Source organism: Hyaena hyaena, unplaced genomic scaffold, assembly GCF_003009895.1.
Source record: "Hyaena hyaena isolate Hyena2069 unplaced genomic scaffold, ASM300989v1 scaffold_254, whole genome shotgun sequence".
NCBI lineage: Eukaryota > Metazoa > Chordata > Mammalia > Carnivora > Hyaenidae > Hyaena > Hyaena hyaena.
Window position 1 is genome coordinate 1,158,359 of NW_024080890.1, and position 21,801 is coordinate 1,180,159.

Genomic DNA, 21,801 nt, shown 5'->3' on the forward strand with positions numbered 1-21,801 from the left:
TTATGTTCTTTTTGGCCATCCGTGTATCTCGTTTGGAAGCATGCCTGTCCAAGTTCTTTGCCCGTTGCTAAGCTGGGTTGTCTTCTGTTGTCCAGTTAGAGTTCATATTTTCTAGATCCTCATCGGATTGCGATTTTCTACCATTCTGTAGAGCACCTTTCCCCGTTCTTGATAATGACTTTTAGTGCACAACACTTTAAACTTTGATGAGGTTTATCCATTTTTTTCTTCTGTTACACCTTTGGTAGTACATAAGATGGCCCCATTATCAAATCCAAGGTCATGAAGTTACCCCATCTTCTTCTAAGACTTTTATAGTTTTAGCCGCAGGTCAGCTAAGTGACGTTCACTGATCCGTTTGGAGTTTTACACGTGGTGTGAGGTAAGGATCCAGTGTCCTATGTTTAAATGTGGACACCCCGTTTGTTGAAGAGACAGTGTCTCCCACTGAACGGTCTTGGCACTCTGGTTGAGAATCAGTTGTCCGTAGATATAAGCGTTCATTTCTGGGCTCTGTGTTATTGGTCTGTATATCTGTCCTAACGCCAGTACTGCACTATTTTGATGGCTACGGCTTTATAGTAAGTTCTGAAATCAGGAACCGCGGAGCCCTCCAGCTTTGTTCCTTTTCAGTATTTTGGAAATCACGATGGATCTTGATGGAGTTTTCTTCATGATTCCTGTGCCTGGAATTCTTTGAGCTTCTTGGATTCCACTATTTGACTAGAAGTAGTTCCAGAGAACAGGGAAGGGAATCACCAGTGAAACAGTTCACAAAGCTGTCCCAGACTGTGGGTCCACCCACGGGGGACAGGGAAAGACCCACACAGGGAACATCACTGTGAAACGTTAGGTCACCGAGAACAGGATCGATAGGTCACCCAGAAAGTCTGGGGAGTGAGAAAGGCGTCGGAGTTATCCAGCATTTGGAGGCTGGGAGCCGAGGGAGCCGAGCCTAAAAACATCTGGAATGGGAAGGAATGCAGGCCTGTCTCTCCCCTAACAGCAAGCTGGGGTACAGACATTTCCACTGAGGCAGAGTGGCCACCTGGCCCCAATGAGATCCCAAAGGGTGTCCCCAGAGCGGTGGGGAAGGTGGGTCCCCGACCAAGGGCTGGGCAGCCATGGGCTGCAGGTGATGCTCGGGGGAGGGGACATCAGAGACCTATAAACATGAGAGTCACAGGCCTGGTAGAAAGTGGGGTCGCATCGGTACCTGGCGAACGCCACAAAGACTGTGTGGGTGAAGTCTGCACAGCTGACCCTTGAGCAGCACAGAGGTTAGGGATGCCAGACCCCCCCACCTCCCCCTGCAGTGAAAAACCTGTAACTTCCGTTCCTCAGAAACATACCTGTCCACAGCCTCTTACTGCCCAGAAGCCTTCTGGTGATGCGTATTTTGTCAGGGATGTACGCGCTGTATTCTTACAGCGGGCTAAGCTAGAGGAAAGGAAATGCTAGAACATCAGGAAGAGAAAATACATTTACGGCACGAGACGGCTGAGAAAAATCCACGTATGAGTGGATCTGCGCAGTTTAGACCCGTGTTCAAAGGTCGGCTGTGGAAGAAACGCGATTACAGCGCAGACAGAACTAAGCCAGGACAGATGGCGGCGTCCTTCAGGTCACAGAAGCCCGAGTACGGTGTGTCCAGAAGTTAGCGTGAGCTACGCAGGAAGGACGGCTGTGCTGGGGGAGGGGCCCGCAAGCACCGGGAAGCTTCACCTTCGCGGTACCAGGCAGTAGAACGAGTAGCGGAACGAAGGCTTATGAAAGCCGCGTGCAGACCCCGGGAGCGGCAGCGGGCGGAACTGAAAGGGTCTCTGGGTGGCAGGCAGGGCCTGGGACCTGCTGCCGTGGTGGCCAGCCACCACCTAGGGCTGTGTGACCGCATCTGTGTGTGACTTAGACTTAAATCATCTTTTTACAGAAAGCTGGTAAATCCAGTTTCTAGACAGAAAGGCAGGTATCTTGGGCATCTTTCTGAAGTTCAGCAGTCCCTGTATTAGGCCTCTGGGGACCAGTGAGCAGGTGGGTGAGACAGCCTGTGTGGTGGCCCGGATCTGATGCTGCCTTCACCTGGTTCCCGGACGGGCCAGTTTACCACCTCCCCCAACAGCGCTGGTACTGACAGTGCCACGACACTTGCAGGGCCTGGTCCCCGGGCACCAAGGAGCAGACTGGGTGACGACGCTGTGCGGCCTGGGCCCGACTCGGGGTCTGCGCCAGCAGGCTAGTGGGAACCCCTGTCCCTGGAGGCCCCTCAACCTGCTCAGGAGCCCAGCCGCCCCCGCCGCCTACGCGGGGGGCAGAGGGTGGTGGCCCCAAGGGGTCGACTTGTCCTCCTCCCCAGCCCCAGGATGCGGAGCCGGGGGCCGGTGCCCGTGGCCACATGCGGTGGTCTTGGGGGGAGCTGATGAGCCTGCCCACTGGACTGAACCCGGGCACGGCCACACCGGCTGCAGGGGGCACTGGAGGGTGAGGTGTTTAGTTGGTCGCCCCCGGGGCCCAGCTTCACGTGGCAGTGGGGGCGGCTAGTCCTAAGGAGAAATGAAAGATGGAGGCTGTACCCCCACCCTGTCCTGAAGGCGCCCTTTCTACTGGAACCCCCAGAGTGACAGAGATGGCTCGGGACACTACTGTCCCTGCGGGCAAGCCGATGGAGCTCCCTGGGCGCAAACCCGGGATCCCCCCACACGGCTGGCAGACCCTTTCCTCCCACGGCCACTCCAGGCCGTGCCGCCATGCCCAGCGGGTGTGGATCGCCTCACCTCCGGTGTCCTGGTCGGGGACAGAGCCCGCTGTCCGAGGGAAGCACCAGTCACTCTGCTGACGTGCCCCGCAGCTACAGCACGGGCACCTGCCAAGCGTGGCGCCAGGTACCCCCCCCCCCGCCTCCCCGCCCCCCCGCAGGGTCTGCAGCAGGTCCGTGACCACATGCACGGGCGGGGGTGGCCGCGTGGCGCCTGCCCCGTCCCTGGTGTGGCGGCTGGGCTGGGCCGGGACCTCCCGCAGGACCAGCTGGAGTCTGGCCTCCCTGACTGGCAGTTTCCGTTTTGCTGACTGAGCCCTGACTGCGTCCCCCCCCCAGCAAGCAGCCTGGAGCGGGGACCCCTAGGCGGCCGGGTTCTCAGCCCTTCCGTCCCGGCCGGGTGCTCGCGGGGTTCCTGGGGCCCGGCCTGCGGGAGGAGAGGCCTCGACGAGGCGCGGCGGGGGGCGTGGCGGGTGCCGGGACACTCCTGCTCCCCCGGAGCTCTTCTGGGTGTTGTCGCCTCGGCTTAGAACACTGTCAACAGCCCTTCCCTCCTCGGGAGACCGTCCCGGCAGCCTGCCCAGATTCTTCCTGATCTGCTAGGTTAGTGACCGTCGGGGAGAAAGCGCCCGCCGTGGGGAGTGCTGGCCACCCGCGGGCCCTCAGCAGGCAGGGATCTCCCCCCATCCCGGGCAGGGGCCCCCACCGCTCCCGGCCACGGGAGACCGAGCAGCCTCTGGGGAGGGCGGCCTGACAGCACAGATCTAACAGCCCATCCTGCACCCAGCAGACACTGTCGAGCACCCCAGACGGCAGGCTCCACCCCGGGTCCCGGGACCACAGGCTCCCCACCGGACCCCTCGGTGGGATCACGGACGGGCGAGTGCAAGTGGATCCCAGCTGCCAAGAAACTGGCGGGTGAAGCAAGTGCGGCCTACACACGCGGCAGAGCACTGCCCAGCCGCACGGGGGAAGGACATTCGGACCCAGGCCACGGGGGCGAGCAAGCCTCGAGGACGTCGTGCCCCTACAGTAAACCAGTCACAGAAGCCACACAGAGGCACCTAGCCGGGTCACACCCATAAACACAGAAAGTAGAACAGGGGGCGCCAGGGGCTGACGGAGGCGGATGGGGAGTGGGCGTACTCAGTGGGGACAGAGTTTCAGTTTGGGAAAATGAAGAGTTCTGGAGGCGGACGGTGGGGATGGGCTGCGTGACCACGTGAGCACACCTAATGCCCCAGAACTGTAGGCCTGAAACCTAGTTAAGGTGGCGTATTTGTGTTGTGTGTATTTTACCACAGTGAAGAAAGCAGGGAAAGGGTCGCAGAGACAGGGAAGTGGGTGCAGCTGGTACCCACCGAAGGTGACATTGGAGACTGGAAAGTTGTACGGAGCCGCCCAGCAGATCGCAGGTAAGAATCCTTCAGGCTTGGAGCACAGCTGGTGCAAAGGAAGGCCCTGGCAGGAATGTGCCCTCAACGTCACGACAGGCCCGAGGGAGCCGAGGACATGAGCAGGGGAGGACGTTCAGAGCCGGGCTGGGGAGCCGTCCCTCGTCTCTGGCTTGACTGGAGCAGCACTCTCGCCGAGCCCCGGACTGGCCGCCTCAGCAGGGGCTGGCTCCTGTTACTCGGGTCAGCGCCGCCTGGAGGTCACGCGCGGCACTTCCCACCCACGGGCACGTGTGCGCGAATGCCCGGCACCGGGCGAGTCCGCGGCTTCCCAGGTCCCGGCAACGGGGTCCGGCGGCTGCTCTTACAGCAGAGCCGCAGGGGCAGGAGGCAGCGGCCCTTCACAGGCGCCCCGCCAAACCTCTTAACCCTATACTGGAACCGCCAGGAGCGCGGGGGTGGGGGGCGCAAGGGAGGCCGAGGGAGGCCGGCAGGGGGAGGCAGACCCCAGTAGGCGGCGCCCCATCAGGGCGTGACGGGGAAAGGCCTGCCAGGGCCTGGTGCCCGCCGCGGTCCCCGAAAGCTGGCCTCCCAGCCGGAGGCTCGCTCTGACTCCGCGCATCCCCCAGGCTACCCGGGCAGGCACACGCTCACCGGAGCGCAGGGACCCTGCCTGCTGCCCGGTGGGCGAGGTGGGCGTGCCGTGACTGCCTCAGAAGTGTTGAAGTTCCCTAGATTTTTTAAATTTAAAATTAAGTTAGAATTTCTCTAATGTATAATACCGAATACATCCCAGGTGTTTCTAACTTAGTGAATAAAATCAAAAGTTGCATTAAAAAATTTTTTAACGTTTATTGATTTTTGAGAGAGAGAGAGAGAGGGTGCAAGTGGGGGGAGGGGCAGAGAGAGGGAGACACAGAATGCGAAGCAGCTCCAGGCCGAGCTGTCAGCACAGAGACCGACACGGGGCTTAAACCCACGAACCTCTAGGTCGTGACCTGAGCCGAAGTCGGAGGCCTAACTGACTGAGCCACCCAGGTGCCCCAAAAGTTGCATTTTTTAACAGGTATTTACTTCATTAAAAGCTCACTCCTTTAAGGAAAGGCAAAGACGGTGAGCCACGTGCACGGACCCTGGGAGCTGGTTCCGGGTCACTGACACGATGGGAGGCCTGGGGGGCGCAGGGACGGACAGGGACAGACCCTCTGTGCCGCTGCCACCACACCCGGTTCTGACGTCTCGGGGGAACAAACGCTGGCCCAGGGCCAGGAGGCGCTCCCGCAGCGGACAGCGGCCCAGGAGAGCGCGGGGCCGGAACTACCTCCGCGGCCACAGGGGAGAACGGTCAGCAGCCCCCAGGCCCCGACACTGCAGCAAACATTCCGGACAAGGGCTCAGGACCCAAACGGTCACAGACATCTGCTCGACAGGAAACAAGCCATGAAACGCCCTCTCGTCCCAAGTAAAAACGGTCTGCAGGTCCCGTGTCCCCTTCTGGATTCCCAGTGTGAACCGCTGGTCTTCCTGAGAGCTGGTGACAGGCCGCAGCCTGGTTTGCACCAAGCTCCGCCCGCCCCCCCGGGCCCTGCGTCCCAGGCACCGGGCTTGGGACACACGTGTCCCCAGACAGCTGCGCCCTGTGCTTCCCACTTACCTGGCGGAGCGGCGGATGGACAGACCTGCTTCTGCCCCCCCCTCCCCTCCCCTGCAGGCTGTCCACCTGGCACCTCACTGCCAGTCCCGCTGCAGCCCTGCTTCCCCCGACGCCGAAGCCCCGAGAACGTTGCCCTGCCGACACGGACGGTGGGTAACCCACTGCACCCCAGCCCCCCTCGAGCTCAGAGCTGCAGCTGCAAGGCCCCCCAGTCGCTGGATCGAAAGAGGGACAAACCCCTTCAGCAGAGCGGAGGGGTGGGGTGGGGAGGCAAAGACAGCCCAGCCCAGAGTCAGGGGCCCGCCACCCGGGAGGCAGTGCTCACTCACCGGGTGCTGGGGAGCAGGATGGGGCCCGGAGACCGCCCCCCCCACCCCCACCCCTCTGCCGGTCCCGCACCGGAGCAAAAGCCTTAATCCCCGAGGGGAGGGGAGGGCCCCTCACGCTGTGCCCTGAAGGCCACCAGGGTCCTGGGGGCGCCCCAGGCCTGCTCCCTCCCAAGACTGTTCTCTGCCCCAAGAAGGCAGGCCCTGCGCATGGGAAGTGCCCACAGCAGAGAGGAGGAGGGCGGGCCAACACCTCCCCGGCTCCGCCTGGTCGTATGCTGGGGGCGGGGAGGGCCGGGGTGGGGGCGGGGCCTCGCTGGCTGGAAGGATGTGGCGGCAACCGAACTCCCCCGCCTCGCCCCGACAGCCTGTCAGAACTGTCAGAAGGGGGGGTCCCACTCCTGGCCTGAGACGACCACCCCGGGCCCCCCGCCCCACCACCGCATGCCCCTCGCCATCCGAGCCAGACCCAAGAACACCCGCTTGCCACGTGCACCTGGGTGGCAGCACCAGCCTGCAGCCCTGCACCCGCCTCCCCTCACCTCTCCCTCAGCCTGGACCCCCAGGGCGTCTCGCAGAGGCCCTGGGGGGACCCTGTCTCAGCCCCCTGGCTGGGACCGTGGGACCCACACACACCAGGACCATACGACAGTGGTCCCAGGCACGAGGGTCCTCCCCCCAGACCCCCATCTGGACAAAGACTAGGCACCGCGTCTCCAGCTTTCGCCCAAGACAAAGCGGGTTAAGCCCCGGATCCTGACTGCGGTGAGTGGTGGGCCAGCGCTGGCCTGTGCCTGCCGGCCTCTCCCGCGGGCCCTTCAGGGGCCTGCCTGGGGCGTCCTCTGTCCCTCTCTGGATCGCCAGCCCTTTTCTTTTTGGCTTGCAGGACCCTCCCCTCTAACCTGAATGCTGGTTGTCAATGTTAAAAAAGGAGAATGCTCCTGCCGGGTTACCACCCGCTCGCGGGGCACAGCGTCGCGCACGGGCAGAAATGCTCCCTGCGGGTCTGGCCAGACCCACTGATGCGCCATCTCCGTGTCTTCCCCGAGGCGAGAAAGGTAACCTCCCTCACCTCCTCCTGACCCAGCGTCTCCCCCCACCCCCTTCTCTGCCGCCTGCTCTGATCAGGGGCCTCCTGGGGGCCCGGCCCCATGTCCCACACGCGCAACTTCTTCCAGAAAGGGGTGCTCTGCCGCGGCCGTTTCCAGCAGAGCTCCAGCCCTGAGAGCCCTGGTCTACACTCGCAGGGAGTGTAAGCTGCTACAGGCTTCACCACTTCTGACATGACCGCTGTGTTACCATCAGAGAAAAGCGAGGTAACAAGAAGCAAAATATTTTAAAATGTACCTAATTTTTTTCTACAAGCCATTTTCAAAAACTGTCTAAGCAACTAAAGCCATCGACGTCCTCAAAATGTTCCTTTTCAAACACACGCAACTTAAGAATTCATCATTTATATTAGTGACTTCTGGCATTTACAGGCTGAAGTCCCGGGCACACTTAAATAACAACACAGGACACGGAAACTTGCCATCCATGCGTAAAGCACCGCGTTATTCCAGGAGCCACGCCAGGCAGTGCTTAGCTGAGCGCAGACGGGCTAGCGTCCTCGGGCGGCTGGGCCTGGGGACGGGGACAGGACGGCAGCCACGGGCCCGCCTCCCGCCAGCGGTCACCTCCAGGCCCCACGTGCTTTGACGCCACGCTCTGCAGCTTCGCAAGGTCCAGAGTACAAACGGTACGGAGACCGTAGGTCTTCATGGAGACGGCGGGGCCCACTGTACAAGGACACACGTGACCGGTGCGGAGAACCGCTTCTCCGAGTGCCTCGGGCACGGCACACGGGCAGAACACGACACGCAGCGCTTGACGACCCTGCCTGATGTCACAGAATGCGCGACAGTGACCACTACCCCAAACGTGTTTAAAATTATTTTTTTTTTAATGTTTTTTATTTATTTCTAGGAGAGAGAGAGAGAGACAGCGTGAGCAGGGGAGGGTCAGAGAGAGAGGGAGTCACAGACTGAAACAGGCTCCAGGCTCTGAGCTGGCAGTCAGCACAGAGCCCGACGCGGGGCTCGAACCCACGAACCGCGAGACCATGACCTAAACGAAAGTCGGACGCTCAACTGACTAAGCCACCCAGGCGCCCCCCCCCAAACGTGTTTATTTCCAGGATTTGCCAGATCATCACTTATTACTCATCTGTCTAGACGGACAGACAGGGTTTTATGAGTTACAGATATGTTTCACGGCGGGGGGGGGAAGGGCTCGGTGGGGGTGGGCACTGAGGGGGGCACTCGTGGGAAGAGGGCCGACTGTCGTACAGAAGTGACGGATCACTGGGCTCTGCTCCTGAAGCCAGGACTGCACTGTATGGTAATGAATTCGAGTTTAAGTAAAAGCTTGAAAGAAAATAAAGGAATAAGTGTTAATTTCTGAATCAGAATAAACCTTATAAACCAGTTTCTTCCTTTTACAAACACAGCACTTAGAGCCTTGAGGGGCCAAGGACTGGGCCAAGGTCTCGCCCGGCAACCCTTCCTGTGCACCTCTCTCCTCTGACCCAGCGGCGCTGAGGGGCCACACAGAGGCTCCGCTTCCCGTCAAATCGCCAGAACGTTTCCTGAAACAACAGACTGCAGAGCCGCTCCCCTAGGTCGCCCGCAAGGTTTACAACTTCAGATGCGCTTTTTAAAACTACAGGGCTCTGCTAACTTCAGCCTCAGAGCGTAAACGGTGTGGGGGCCTTCAAACACCCTGGGCTACGAAGAAAGAAACCCTCGCTGAAATGGCTTTAACGTGGCACGTCGACGTGTCCTGCAATGGCCGTGGGCCTTTCCACGGCATGTGCCACGAAGGCAAAGCGTCGCCGACGCAGCGCTCTCCCGTTACGGCCGACATCAATAAGTTTATCACACACCACAACAAAACACAGACGAAAGCTTTCCAGTTCTTTCCCGGAATACCAACGACTAATTCAAGTGAGTGGCTGAAGAAGATTCCAGAAAATGCAAGCGGACCTGAGCGTTCCAGGGCGAGCCTCCTGTTTCACCACCGCGCAGGGGTCACTATGAGCCCCGTGTCACCAGCAAAACCTGTCAACGATTTGAATGTTTTCCTTAAAATGGAAAAGCAGCACACGGTGACATCCGCTTTAGGAAAGAACACATCCGTGGAGCGTGTTTCTATTTTTAATTTTTTTGCTTTGATAAATCAATTGCTTCACAAAAATCCCCTTTAAAGACAACAATCCAAGAAAACATTGTTACAGTGTTTCACATTTTAAAGATTGTCAGTTCGGAGACCAAACACGGCTAAACAGAAGGCAGGTTGCTGGGTTACGTCCGTCACTAACCACCGTGCCCACCGGCCAGGCAGTCGGAGTTTGTCTAGAAGGAAAGGGCCCCGAGCAGCTCGCACAGTAAGGGCCGCACACAAGGGGCCCTGGGACCCGCAGGCACGCGCCCTGCGAGCACGCCGGTGCCACCCGCCGCCCTACTGTGCGTCCTGGAGAGATATTGACACGGACGTCACTACCTGCGGCCAAGAAAGCCGGTCCGTCACCAGGGTCCGTCACCAGCGGCGGCTCGTCGGGGAGCGGCCGGGAGGTGGCAGGACGGGGAGCGACACGCTCACTCCGGGTCTCAGGACACACCCGGAGCGTCCTTCTTGCGCAAAGTCAGGATCGAACCTGCTCAGTGAAAACGAACGCTTGACGGAGTCCCGTCTTCAAAAGTTCTCTTGAGCGTCCGAGGGCTGGAAGATGGGCGCTTATAAAACACAAACCGACAACAGACAAGCTGGGCGGCGCTTTCACGAACCCAGACCGCTGGCCGCGCCAGGGTCGGCTACCAGCACCTCGGTTATTCGCGGGGAGCGCCTGGGGGAGCTCGGGCCTGTCCACAGGCGCCCCGTCCCCGTCCCTGAATGGTCTATCCCAGTCCTCCCAACCCGGTGCGAACTTAGAGCTGAAGGAAACCGGCCCCGGCCGGAGGGAGCACGGGGCGGCCCCGGGCACGAAGGCCGATGGCGGCCAGTGCGGGCGGTGGGACCCCGCGCGGCCCGTCTGTCTCCAAACGGGCCGTCCGTGCAGCCCTCGACTAACAGGCTACCGCGGCTCAGGGACCGTGACCCCGGGGGCGGGGGGAGCGGTGACCTGCCCGTTGAGTCCACGCCTGCCCGAGGAGCAGGGCCACTGGAGGGCGGGGGGGGCGGCTGGCTGGTGTCCACGGCTCCTCGTGTCAGTAAGTCCAACAAAGTCAGAATTCACGTCAAGTTAAAACCGTCTATGAAACCCGTGCAGGTTACTGACGACGTTACATTTTATAAGTGAGGGATGCGACTGGTGCTAAAAAGGTTGTTCTTTCTCCAAAAGATTTCACAGTCCACCTTTTCTTTCTAAAGCTCCTGAAATATTCTCAAAGAAAAGTCTATGTACTTCTTACATAGCCTCCGAAGTGACCTGGGAAAGGCCCTTCTAGAACTGACTGGGACTAACAGACTTGGCGGGGAAATCCGTGCCAGAGGGGTCTGCCCTCGCTCCAGACCCCCTGCAGTGTAACCGTGGTCGGTGACTAACGACGGCTGTCGGGTCTCAAGAACTGCCGACCTTCCCGAACACGAAACACGTGTCTCCCTTCAGCCACACGAGCTCTGGCGGCCCCTTGAAGACGGCACGAAACTATGAAGCAAGATGGCTCCTTCCCCGAGCAAGAGCCCCACTTGCAAATAAATGAAAACAAAGGAGAGAAAACCCAGACCACTCTCTTGGTCTGCCTTGTCGCCGGGAACGGAAGTCCTAAAACTACCCCAAACCTCATTTGTCAGAGGGGGAGGGCTCCAGGAATCCCAAAGCGACCACGTACAAGGAGAAAATACCGACCCCGGGACCGACCAAGGCAGGAGAGGCCGCGGCCACGCCACCCGTCCGTCACCCGGCCCGGAGAGCAGTGTCACTGCAGGGATGTGTGGATTACGTGACAGAGTGGAGCGCTGGCCCCTCACCCTCACTCTAAGCGCTGGGATGGAGGACGTCTTATATTAGTTTATCATAAACATTCTATGCATAACATATGGCTGACTAAAACTTCTAAGACAATACACAGCTAAGTGGCGCAGGCACCATTTAACTGTAGTCGAATTCAAATCAGATGGACGTATGTGCGGGAAGAGCCTGTGACTGCTGGTCACCACTTCACTTAACTCACTAAGTCCTATTAGCAAACACCCTTAGATACACGTTCAGATCAAGTGTGAAATGCGGTCTGAGCATTTACATAGAAACTAAAGTTGGAAGGTATCAAAATCTCATGAAATAGCTGTTTCTCCCGTGGTGGCAAACGTCAAGGTCCAGCCCGGGATGGCGGAGAACCCCGGATGCTAGCTGACTTTGGGCAGCTTCACTAAATTTGGTCAGTTCACAACATTCCAAATTGAAATAGTAAGCACGTATTGTTTCTTCTCTAGAAATTTTATCCTTGATATAGTCATAATCCAATTCGTAACGAATTTATAAAAATAGCTTTTTATCCAATAATTCCAGCAAGGTAAAAATAGGAGTTTCTTCTTATATATAGCAAATGAGACAGGCTCACCATGTCTGCGAGAACCTGGGCGCGGTCCAATCCGCACGCGCTCCCCATGGGCCACACGCACGCCCCCGCTGTGGGGCACCCGCCTCACACTGGCGGTTTTAAGGTGCAGGAGCTTCTTTCAAATCCATGGGCTGCACAAATAAGTCAGCCCACTGGGACCTGCTGCGACCACAGAACAAAACTAAAACTGCATAAATTTTTAGAAAATGGCAGCACTATCCCTTACTCTAGTCAGGGGCTCACGGGGGGCGTTTTGCCGTTCGTCACATTTTTAGCGTTAAACCTTTAAAGAATCTCCTTAAAAACCCGCGCACGCGCACACGCACACACACGCACACTGGAAAGAAGTTGCGGCGCCGGCGGAGGCGCCCTCGAAGCTCACTATGAAATACAAAAGTGCGCTCTTCTCCGTCTACATACAAAACATGTCATGTCAGAAATCAAAGTGTGTAAAATGTTTGCTGTGCAAACTGTAAACAGCCAGGCCCGCCCGCCCCGCGGCTCCGGGCTGCGCCGGCCCTACTGCAGGGAGTCACTGTTCTCCAGGACCAGCCCGCGGATGTGGGCGGGGGCGAGCGCGGCGCCGCCGTCCCCCGTGCTGTCCACAGACTCGTCCTCGCTCTGCTCCGCCATCATGACCTGCTGCACCGCCAGGGTGGCGCCGTCCGAGGACAGGGACTGCAGGCTGTCCACGTTCATGCTCACGGGCGTGGTGATCGTCACAACCGCTCCTGTGGCAGAACGTTCCAATCAGAGCCCGCGCTCACGCCCGGCTGGTGCCATCCGCTCCCCTGCCCTCGTGTTAAGGCCCCCGCGCGTGTCTCTGGGGCGCTCACCAGGGACCAGGAGGTGCAGCTAACACGCCGCCCGAGTTCTTGGTCTGCGGGCCGTCTGTAAAGGGCTATAAAGACGCGGGCGCACAGGGCAGAAGCAGGTGCGGGAGGGGACAGGAGACCAGGACACAGGAGAGGGACAGGATGAGGGGCAAAGAGACACAGGCAAAGGGGAACAGGTCAGAGTGAGGGAGGCCAGCTTGACTTCGACAAGGGGAACGAGGAGGACCCTAAGACACGCTGGTCCCCAGGAGCCCAGGTCGGGGAGCGGCACAAGCCAGCGGCACGGGGGGCTCGCACGCCCGTCCCTGATGGTCTCCAGAGCAGTGACAGTGCGGAGTGGCAGACTGTGGGAAACATCTGTAAAGAGACGCACTCACCCACTCCACCGCGCACCCCCCGTGTCACATGGCAGGCGCACTGGGAACGTGTGCAGGACCCTGTAGGGCTGGGGATGGTTTCTGGGGAAGATCAGGACCCACGTGGAGGAAAAGTTTACTTGTCACTGGGTAGTCTTCTTTGAACTTCTTCCCCAGTATACAGGCATTGTCTGTTCCAAGGCGGGAGGGAGGGAGGGACGCCTAACACCTTTGTAAGTGACGTGAATTAGAAGAGAAAACGAGAACTGAAAATGTAAATTACTTAAACCTAAGACGTCGGTGTATCAGAGCCCAAACGATGAAGCCACGGCTGGAAATGCACATATCACTCTCGGGAAACAGAATAAAGCGAGACGCACAGCCCGCCGCGAGGGGCCCATCGTCCCGTGGAGGAGGGGTCCGCAGGGGATTGTAGGACAATCAAGCCCCGGGGAAGAGCCGGCTGAAAAGATGGGAAGACGATGCCCAGGCCAGGCGGGGGGACATCCGAGGTCTCGCCTTGGCTGTGGGCGGTCTGCTCAGGACTGAGTACCCCCGGGTCACTGAACAAGGACCAGTCACAAAAGCAAGGGCACAAGAGGGTCCCTTCGGGGCTGGAACAGAGCTCAGGTGACGTGTCCCCAGCAAGGGGAAGTTCACAAGGCCGGGCAGCCACTGCAGGGTCACCAGCGGGAGAGCCACCCCCCACGGCGGAGGACTGGGCCACCGGAAAGCAGCCCGGGGCTGACAGATGTCAGGGCCAGCAGAGGACCTCAGAACAGTCGTTGTGACCGCACACTACGAGGGGGAGCCGTGTGGGCCATCAAAGATGGTCCCCAACCCCGGGGGATGAGCACCCCGACGTCCGCCCTGATACCCACCCATGACGAGCCGGGAGACAGCTTAACCACAGGAGGAAAGGTGAGCGAGGCCCAGACACAGAACCTATCAAAATGGAAACGAGAGACGGAACCCCGAACCCTAGGAAGAACAGCACGAACAGACGGGGACCTGGGGGTCCCGGAGGGGTGGGGGGAGGGCGTCAGAGACTGTATTTGGAGACGGGAAGGCCCCGAAGGTCCTGCAGCAACAGTACGCTGCTGAGAAGGCACAGGAAGAACGAGTGTGGGGGCGGTCTCGGAACACCGTGTACACGCACCGAGAAGTACGCACGCCCACACAGCCAGAGCCAGACAAGTCGTGCAAGCATGAAGGTGCTCATGGAGCACGCGAGGGTGCTGGGAGAGGGGCGCCGCCGAGGGGCAAGCGGGGGCCCACAGGGAGAAAGGGGCGAAGGCCGGGGGTGGGGGCGGGACAGCTCCGCCCGCGCTCTGAAGTCCAGGGAAACGGGGCAAGAAGGGCAGAACACACTGGACACTGGGCTTCCTAGACACACATGCCCGCATGTGTGTGTGTGCGCACGCCTGGCACCCTGCTCCACACACGATGCCTCCCTCACGTGTCTCACATAACACACCACAGCCGCAGCGACCCAAAGCTCACGGCAGCCACCATAGTTAGGGCCACCCCTGACCGCCGCCCCCGCCCCCACGGTCCGGCCCCCACCCTGTTCCTCTCCTGCCCCCACCCCTGCTGCCCCCAAGCAGCCAGGCCCTCCCCCCCCGCCTCTGGCCCCTCCCCCACGGCCCCCTTCCCCCCCATCCCTGCTCCTGAGACCCACCTTCCGACATGGCCAGCTCGCTGGGCGGTGGCTGTGCGGCTCCGGAGGCGATGGAGTCGGGCCAAAACCTCTGGACGGGTCTGTTCTGAGCCGTTTTCTTCTTAGTTTTTGGAGTTTCTGAGCAACTGGAATCCAACATGGGCTGAAGGATCCGTCTCCTGGCATTGATGAACCTGGGCGAGGGGCGACGCCGCGTGGTCACTGGGGCCGCAAGCGTCCCCGTGGAGGTGTCAGCCTCACCTTGGGTGCCTGCAAGCCTCTGCCCTGCCCAGCACATGGGGGTGGCAGGTGGGGCGCCGGGTTCCCCTGGGGTGGGGGCGGGAAGCGGCCACACCGCACACCCTGGGGTCCCATCCCACCCTGACCTTGTGGCGTGGACAGCGCCACTCGTGGTCACCTCCAGGCACGGCTCTGGGGGCAGACCCGCCACCCTTCACATGCTCACAACGGGCTCTTCCTAGGGGAACTAAGTTCCTAGGTCACTAACCGCCCACCACCACGAGGCCGCTCAGAACTGAGTCCCAGCCCCCCGGGGACCTGAGCCCTGACCCCGCACAACCACCACTGCGGGGACGCGTGGTCAGCAGGGCAGGCAGCTCGTAAATGTGGGGACGGAAAGCCCACACCCCTGCCGGCACCTGGGAGGGGGCTCTGTCTCCCCGGGCCCCCCACCCACCGTGACCCCAGCCTGAGGGATGCCCACAGCTGCCGGCAGGCTCGGAACGCACACTGCCTGGGACACGGCGGCACCGGCCCGGCCTCTGGGAGGACAGCGACAAGGGGCTCACACCCGGCTGCAGCCCAGCCCGCTGAGCCCCGAGGCGGGAGCCTGGCGGTAAGAGAAAGACAAGCACCCGTGGACACCGGGCTCTATTCGGTCCCGGCGCTGTGTGACCAGCCCCCGACCTCGGTGCCCCAGACGCAGAGCAGAGCTGGGCCAGGACCAGGGACAAGGGCACAGAACATTAATATCCTAACAGTCCCGGGCGCCTGCCTGGCCCGCTCGTGACCTCGGGTCGTGAACTTGAACCCCACGTTGAGGGTAGGGATTAATCAAATACAGTTTAAAAAATAAAATCCTAGCAGTCAAAACCATCTACAACTGCAAGAGGACACAGTCTAAAAACAGAAACAAGCGGCGGCGGGGGGGGGAGGGGGCACCTGAGGGGCTGTCGTTGAGCATCTGAACAACATCCGACTTCGGCTCAGGTCATGATCTCACGGCTCGTGGGTTCGAGCCCCCCGTCGGGCTCTGTGCTGACAGCTCAGAGCCTGGAGCTGCTTCAGATTCTGTGTCTCCCTCCCTCTCTAACCCTCCCCCGCTCACGTTCTTTCTCTCAAAAATAAACATTAGCAAATAATTTTTTTTAAAGTTGAGGTCAAACCTTCCAGATAGGACAGTTCTGCTAACAGAGTCAGGGAAGCAGCACCTGAAGAAGGGAGGAGGTGAACGGCAACAGAGCGTCCAAATGTAAGGAAGTGTGTCTCACGCTCACCCCCAACGACTGGCACTAACAGGACGCGTCACACGAGAGGACAGGAGAGAACGGGTGCTGCCAGGCCGTCGTGAACGTCACGGCGACAACACACACGACCCCTTTGTTCCCGCTCGCGGCATCTGAGAGATTTCACAGGCGATCATTCAGACAGCGCGGTCTGTGATCGGCTCCCAAACCTGAAATGGAGGCCCAACGGCAGGAGAGCAGTGCAGCGCGGCGCCTGAGCACACGGCCCGCACGCGCGGCCGCCTACGCCGGGAGACCCGTCACTCACGCTGGCGTGGAGCGGGCGCTGGGACGCGCGTTCTCTTCTCTTGTACACGTGCCCATCCTGTAAGCCGGACTCGGGTCCCGCGTGCGCATGTGAGCACGAAGGACACAAGTGACAGTCACACAAAGCGGAAGCGCCCCCACACCTTGGCGCCATTCCTGCCGGGGGCAGCCCCGATTTCAGGGGCGCGCACGCGGCCAGGGTGCAAGCGTCCCCGGTCGACTGTGACGCCCGCATCAGAACAGGATGCTCACTGCCCCAGGCCCGGGCCTCGGGGGACCCCGCGTCCTGCTGCGGGCGGGACCACCACCTGGACCCCCACTCAGAGCTCAGCAGAGCGACACGAGGCTCCCAAAGGCGGGAGAGCCGCGGGGGGGTGTGTCCCCAGAGGTCAGGAGGCCTCATGGCAGCCGTCACCCCCCAGAGAGGCTCGTCCCCGCAGACACGCCGCCCGCAGGAATGTGGGGGCTTGGGCGGGGGGCCAGTAGCACACGGAGAACCCGCGTCTGGCCACACGAGCAGCGTGCAGGCAGCGTCCGCGTGCAACCGGGTCGCCGGAGGCTAAAGCGTGTGACCTCTCTCAGCCTCCCGCCACCGGCTTCGGTGCCGACGAGAGTGCTGCTCGTTAGAGGAACTCAGGTATTTTCAACCGAATTTCACTGCTCATTAGCGTCCGTATCAAGGGTTCGATCCCGCTGGCGGGCACAGCTCGGGGTGCGTCTTACCAGTTGTTGACCTGGAGCAGCGTCAAGTTTGTCTGAGCAGCAATCTGCTTCTTCTCGTCCTCTGTCGGGTACGGGTGCTAAAGGGGAGAAGACAGGTTACCACGCACCTTGGTGTGGAAACAGGAGCTCAACCTTATGTAGGTGGACAAGAAACACACGAACAGTCCTCAGTGAACACTGCCGAGTAGCAGGGCGCCGGCGTCCCAGTCCTGATTTTGGCTCAGATCATGATCCCAGGGTCATGAGTTCGAGCCCCACATCAGGTTCTGACCATGCAGACCCCGCCCGTGATTCTCTCTCTCTCTGCCCCGCCCCCCGCATGCATGCTCTCTCTCTCAAAACAAATGTTAAAAAAAAAAAAAAACTGGTAAGCAGCAATAGTGCTTTCTGCTAAAAACCCTTTAGTCTTACAATTTTCTTCTAGAAATGTCCTAAACAGGGGCGCCTGGAGGGCTCCGTTGGTTGAGCGTCCGACTTTGGCTCAGGTCATGATCTCACAGTTTGTGGGTTCGAGCCCCGTGTCGGGCTCTGTGCTGACAGCTCAGGGCCTGGAGCTGCTTCAGGTTCTGTGTCTCCGTCTCCCTCTGCCCCTCCCCACTCATGCTCTGTCTCTGTTTCTCAATGATAAATAAACATTTAAAAAAATGTTTTTAGAAATGTCCCACATGGAACGCAGCACTGATGCAGTAGTCAGAGAGAGACGAGGGTGGGCAGAGACGGTCCAGAGGCTCACAGCCAGCACCACCGCCGCCAGGAGCTGCCACCACCGTAGGGGTCGCTGCCCTAACCACATGACACAAGCTGTAATTCAGGAACCTCCTCAGCGAGGACGTGTTAGGAGCACATGCCATGGACAGAGGGTGTGTTCTGGCCCAGCCACACAGCACGGGTACCACGCTGCACGTTCTACAGTAAACAGCGAACTCCTCAGTCACGTCTGCGACAGATGGCACTCGTCCCCATTCTACAGGTGAGGAAACTGAGGCAGGAGAGCACCCACACTCCCCACCCAACAGCTGGGTAAAAAGGGGGCTGCAGGGAAGGGGCAGGCAGGCCGTTCCGGGCCCGTCCCACGGGGCGACACGTTTCTGTCAGAGGACACTGACGAGGGGCCGCCCCACTAGGGCAGCGTGCGTGGTCAGCAAACTGTGCCAGCGCCAGGGACGTGCATGTCTGCCTCGTCACACTTTCTCTTGTGATTACTGCCCTTCACTTAAAAAAACAGAATTAAACCAGAAGGACGTATCAAAATCCACAGAAGTACCAAAGGAAATAATTCTACCTGCAGTAATGAAGTTTCTCCAGGATGGACTGCTGTCCACACGCAGACACCATCGAGACGTTTACTGTCAACCTTCAGGCACCAGGGTCCCTTGTTTTGGACCCCCCAGGACCCAGAGAGCACGGGAGACAGCAGGGGCTCCTGAGTAACATGCGGCGGCGGGACAGTCCCCGCACACTGCAGGGCCTCTGGCCTCACTCACCCCTGTGGCTGCTCCCTCAGACGGCAGTGAGCGCCCGCCCCAAGGTAGAAGTCGTGGAAATGCAAATACTGTGCTTGCCGGCTCAGGTCGTGAGCTCATGGTTCGTGGGTTTGAGCCCCATGTTGGGCTTCACACTCAGCACAGAACCTGCTTGGGATTCTCTCTCTCTCTCTCTCTCTCTGCCTCTCCCCATTCTCTCTCAAAATAAGTAAACTTAAAAAGTAATAAATAAAGGGGCGCCTGGGTGGCTCACTTGGTTAAGCGTCCGACTTCGGCTCAGGTCATGATCTCACGGTCCGTAGGTTCGAACCCCGCGTCGGACTCTGTGCTGACAGCTCAGAGCCTGGAGCCTGTTTCAGATTCTGTGTCTCCCTCTCCCTCTGACCCTCTCCTACTCATGCTGTCTCTCTATCTCTCTCAGAAATAAATAAAACATTAAAAAAAAAAGAAAGAAAAATAAATAAATAAAAAGCTCATAAAATCAAAAGGGGGCAGGAAACCTAAGTGCATTAACTAAAAGCAATAACAAAACAACAAAAACGAAGAGCCAGCGTACAGTAGTAAATGCCGTCCTCGAGTATCAGGAAGACCACGGTAGAGATGCTATTTCAAATAAATGAGGGCAAGAAGAGAGAGAAAATGCTTCATGGGGGAAAGAAGGAACATTTTACTTCAACCTATTGCAGGGTTTGTAGTTCCACAAACTATTACGACATTAAAGGAAACTTGAAAGGAAAATGCCTTCTGCCACCTGTCTGTACCGAACGGACTGCGTACTGGTTGTGACACCACGGTACCCTCAGAAGGGGTATGTCCCGCCCTCACTCGCTGCCACCTGCCAGAACCTTCCTAGCGCCCAGCCCTCGTTGCTGTGTCACAGTCCAGCAAAGGCGTGTGTCCTAAGCCACGCGCCCCGTCTTCACATCAGTATACCCAACATCACCGCGCACCCTCCTTTCCACGTGACTCTTTTAGGACATGTTTCCAGGTGGAGCCACACTGCTCAGAGTCCCCACTGTTCCCTCCTGACATGTGCTGCGTGTCCTGCGGGGGAGGGGGGGCAGTGAGCGGAGAACAGAACAGCAGAGCAGGAGAGAAGTGGGGGCCCTGCTCCCTAAGGGCCTTCCCCTCGGGAAAAGGAGAGGGTCCTGCCACCGCCCCCCACCCTCAGCGACACCACATGCCGGTTCAAAGCCTAGAGCCAGCTGCTACCTTGGCCTGCTGTAGCTCAGGGAAGGAGCCTGATGTCAGTCAGAGAAAGCGGGGCGCCACCCAGCAGTGACCAAGGCCAACCCCCAGAAGACATGGGATGACCGAGACAGACGCTGGCCTCGTGGCCCGCAGACCAGTGCCAGGCACAAATGGAGGCCGCGGGCCGGCAGCGGGCTTCCCAAACGATGGATGCAGAGGGAGGGCGTGAGGAGCCCTGGGTGCACCGGGCGCGGACAGGGACCCCGGGGCCAGGGAGGAAGCAGCCGCAGCAAACAAAGGCAAGGGGGGGGCGCCCGTGGCAGTGACACCAAAGGGCAGATCCAGCCCGCGGGCACAGCCATAAGGGACAGCATGGTGGTGGGGACGCGGGAGCGGGGTGTGTGCTCCACGGGGTGGGCGGGGGCTGTGGGAGTGGGGGGCGCATGCGCTCCAGTGAAAACAACCTGGATGAAGGCACCGGGCAACGAAGCTGGTTCCAGAGGTTGCCGGACAGCTCGCTGCTGACCTCCCGCCCCCCTGTCCCTCCTGACAACAGCCATGCTCCTCCTCCCACCCAGGCGTGGCTGTAACGTGGCACGTGGTGTCCACTTTCCCGCCTTGGTCTTGCCACACACTCCCCTGGTCACTCCTGGTCCCGGCCACCAGGCGGGACTGTCACTCCTGAAACCTTATCTGGGTCACACGCCTCCCCCAAGTTCAGGGGCAGGAGGGCGGGTCTGACCCGGATAATGAGCAGGTCAGCAAGCATGTGCTTCCCAAGAAGCATTGTCTTCCCATAAGCATCGGCTTATGGAGACGATGTGGCCGTGCCCCAGGTGAGGACATGGGCACAGGCACACGTGGACGGGCTGTGGCCCAAATCTGTCCCACGTGCTGACCCCTGTCCAGACCTCCGTCTTTGATCTTCCCACATCTTCTTTTCAAATCCAATATATAAAACATCACTGTTTGCCCAGGTTTTGCCCAAACTCACCTTCTGTCTCCCTCCTAACTGACCTCAGCTCACCCGTCACCCTCACGGGCAGCTCTGTCGTGCACGCATGGGATCGATATGAGCTGAGAGTGTATTCTTTTCACCAGTGGTGGCCTCTTGTTTGAGTCACTAGAGGCTGTGACCTCCGGTTTTAGGTAGCCCTCCTTCCGTCCCGCACTCCACCCCAACATTCAGAAGGGCAACAAAATGCCAAAACTTAACGCCGGGCCTGCGAGCGCAGACAGGAACACTGCTTCCAGGAGGCGCGCCAGGAAGCGGGCATGTCAGGGTGTTGCTGCGGGCGCGGCCACTTGCGTTCTTACCCCGATGTGCTGAAAGAGCCAAGATCTCATCACGTTGGTGGCGTGCTTCGGCAAAACGCCCCTTTTATTCTTAGATGAGCCATCATCTTGATGCAAAATGCTGAGATCTTGGTTTAACTGTAACTGAAGCTTTTAAACAATTGAAAAATAACGTTAGAAAGCACAGGAAATTATGACACATCCCAGCAGCTCAGGACTTCCGATGGAGAAAGTAACTGACGATCTTGGGATAAATGACCTACTGACAGCAGGGGCACACGCACCGGAAGGTGCGCAGGCTCCCCTGGCGGGGAGGGGGCTCCCTGGGCAGCAGCGCCACGGACACGGCTGTCTCGCCATCGGCGGCCCCTCATCCAGCGAGGAGGCGGGTGACACGGGCACCGACATGTCCCCGGGGTCATTCCCCTGCAGACGTGCGAACCCCACGGCCCTCTCACCCACCACTTGCTTTTGCCTTGCGTCCTCTGGTAACAGACGTGACAGAATACCGCTCTCCCAGCCTAGAGGGGCGGTCAGGACACCGACGACAAGAACGGGCGGGAAGGCTGAAGGCCTGGGGACCGCCACGTCAGCTCAGCAGGGGGCAAAGACACACACACAAGGAACAGATGGAAGCGTCATAGACCAAGGGGCTAAGGGGCCTGTGGCCCAGACATCTCCGCAGCCACGACAGATCCCCCCCCCCGCCCCCCAGGAGAGCATGGAACATAGCCTGTCC

At 59.5% G+C, this 21,801-nt stretch overlaps 1 protein-coding gene across 6 annotated transcripts in view; it reads right to left on the bottom strand.

The window, feature by feature from the left end:
* Positions 1–1,401: 1,401 nt before the first annotated feature.
* Positions 1,402–21,801, bottom strand: part of PKNOX1 (PBX/knotted 1 homeobox 1) — a 63,830-nt gene continuing 43,430 nt past the window's right edge. For 5 of the 6 annotated variants that reach the window (XM_039245417.1, XM_039245415.1, XM_039245418.1 and 2 more), the window contains 4 exons: positions 21,084–21,212; positions 17,092–17,168; positions 14,597–14,769; positions 9,283–12,454 (listed from right to left, as the gene is read on the bottom strand). In XM_039245417.1, coding sequence (XP_039101348.1) covers positions 12,243–12,454; positions 14,597–14,769; positions 17,092–17,168; positions 21,084–21,212 — 591 coding nt within the window. In that variant the 3' untranslated portion in view covers positions 9,283–12,242. Of the gene's footprint in view, positions 1,441–9,282; positions 12,455–14,596; positions 14,770–17,091; positions 17,169–21,083; positions 21,213–21,801 lie in introns of those variants that run through there. The other variant, XM_039245420.1, reaches the window with a different exon arrangement.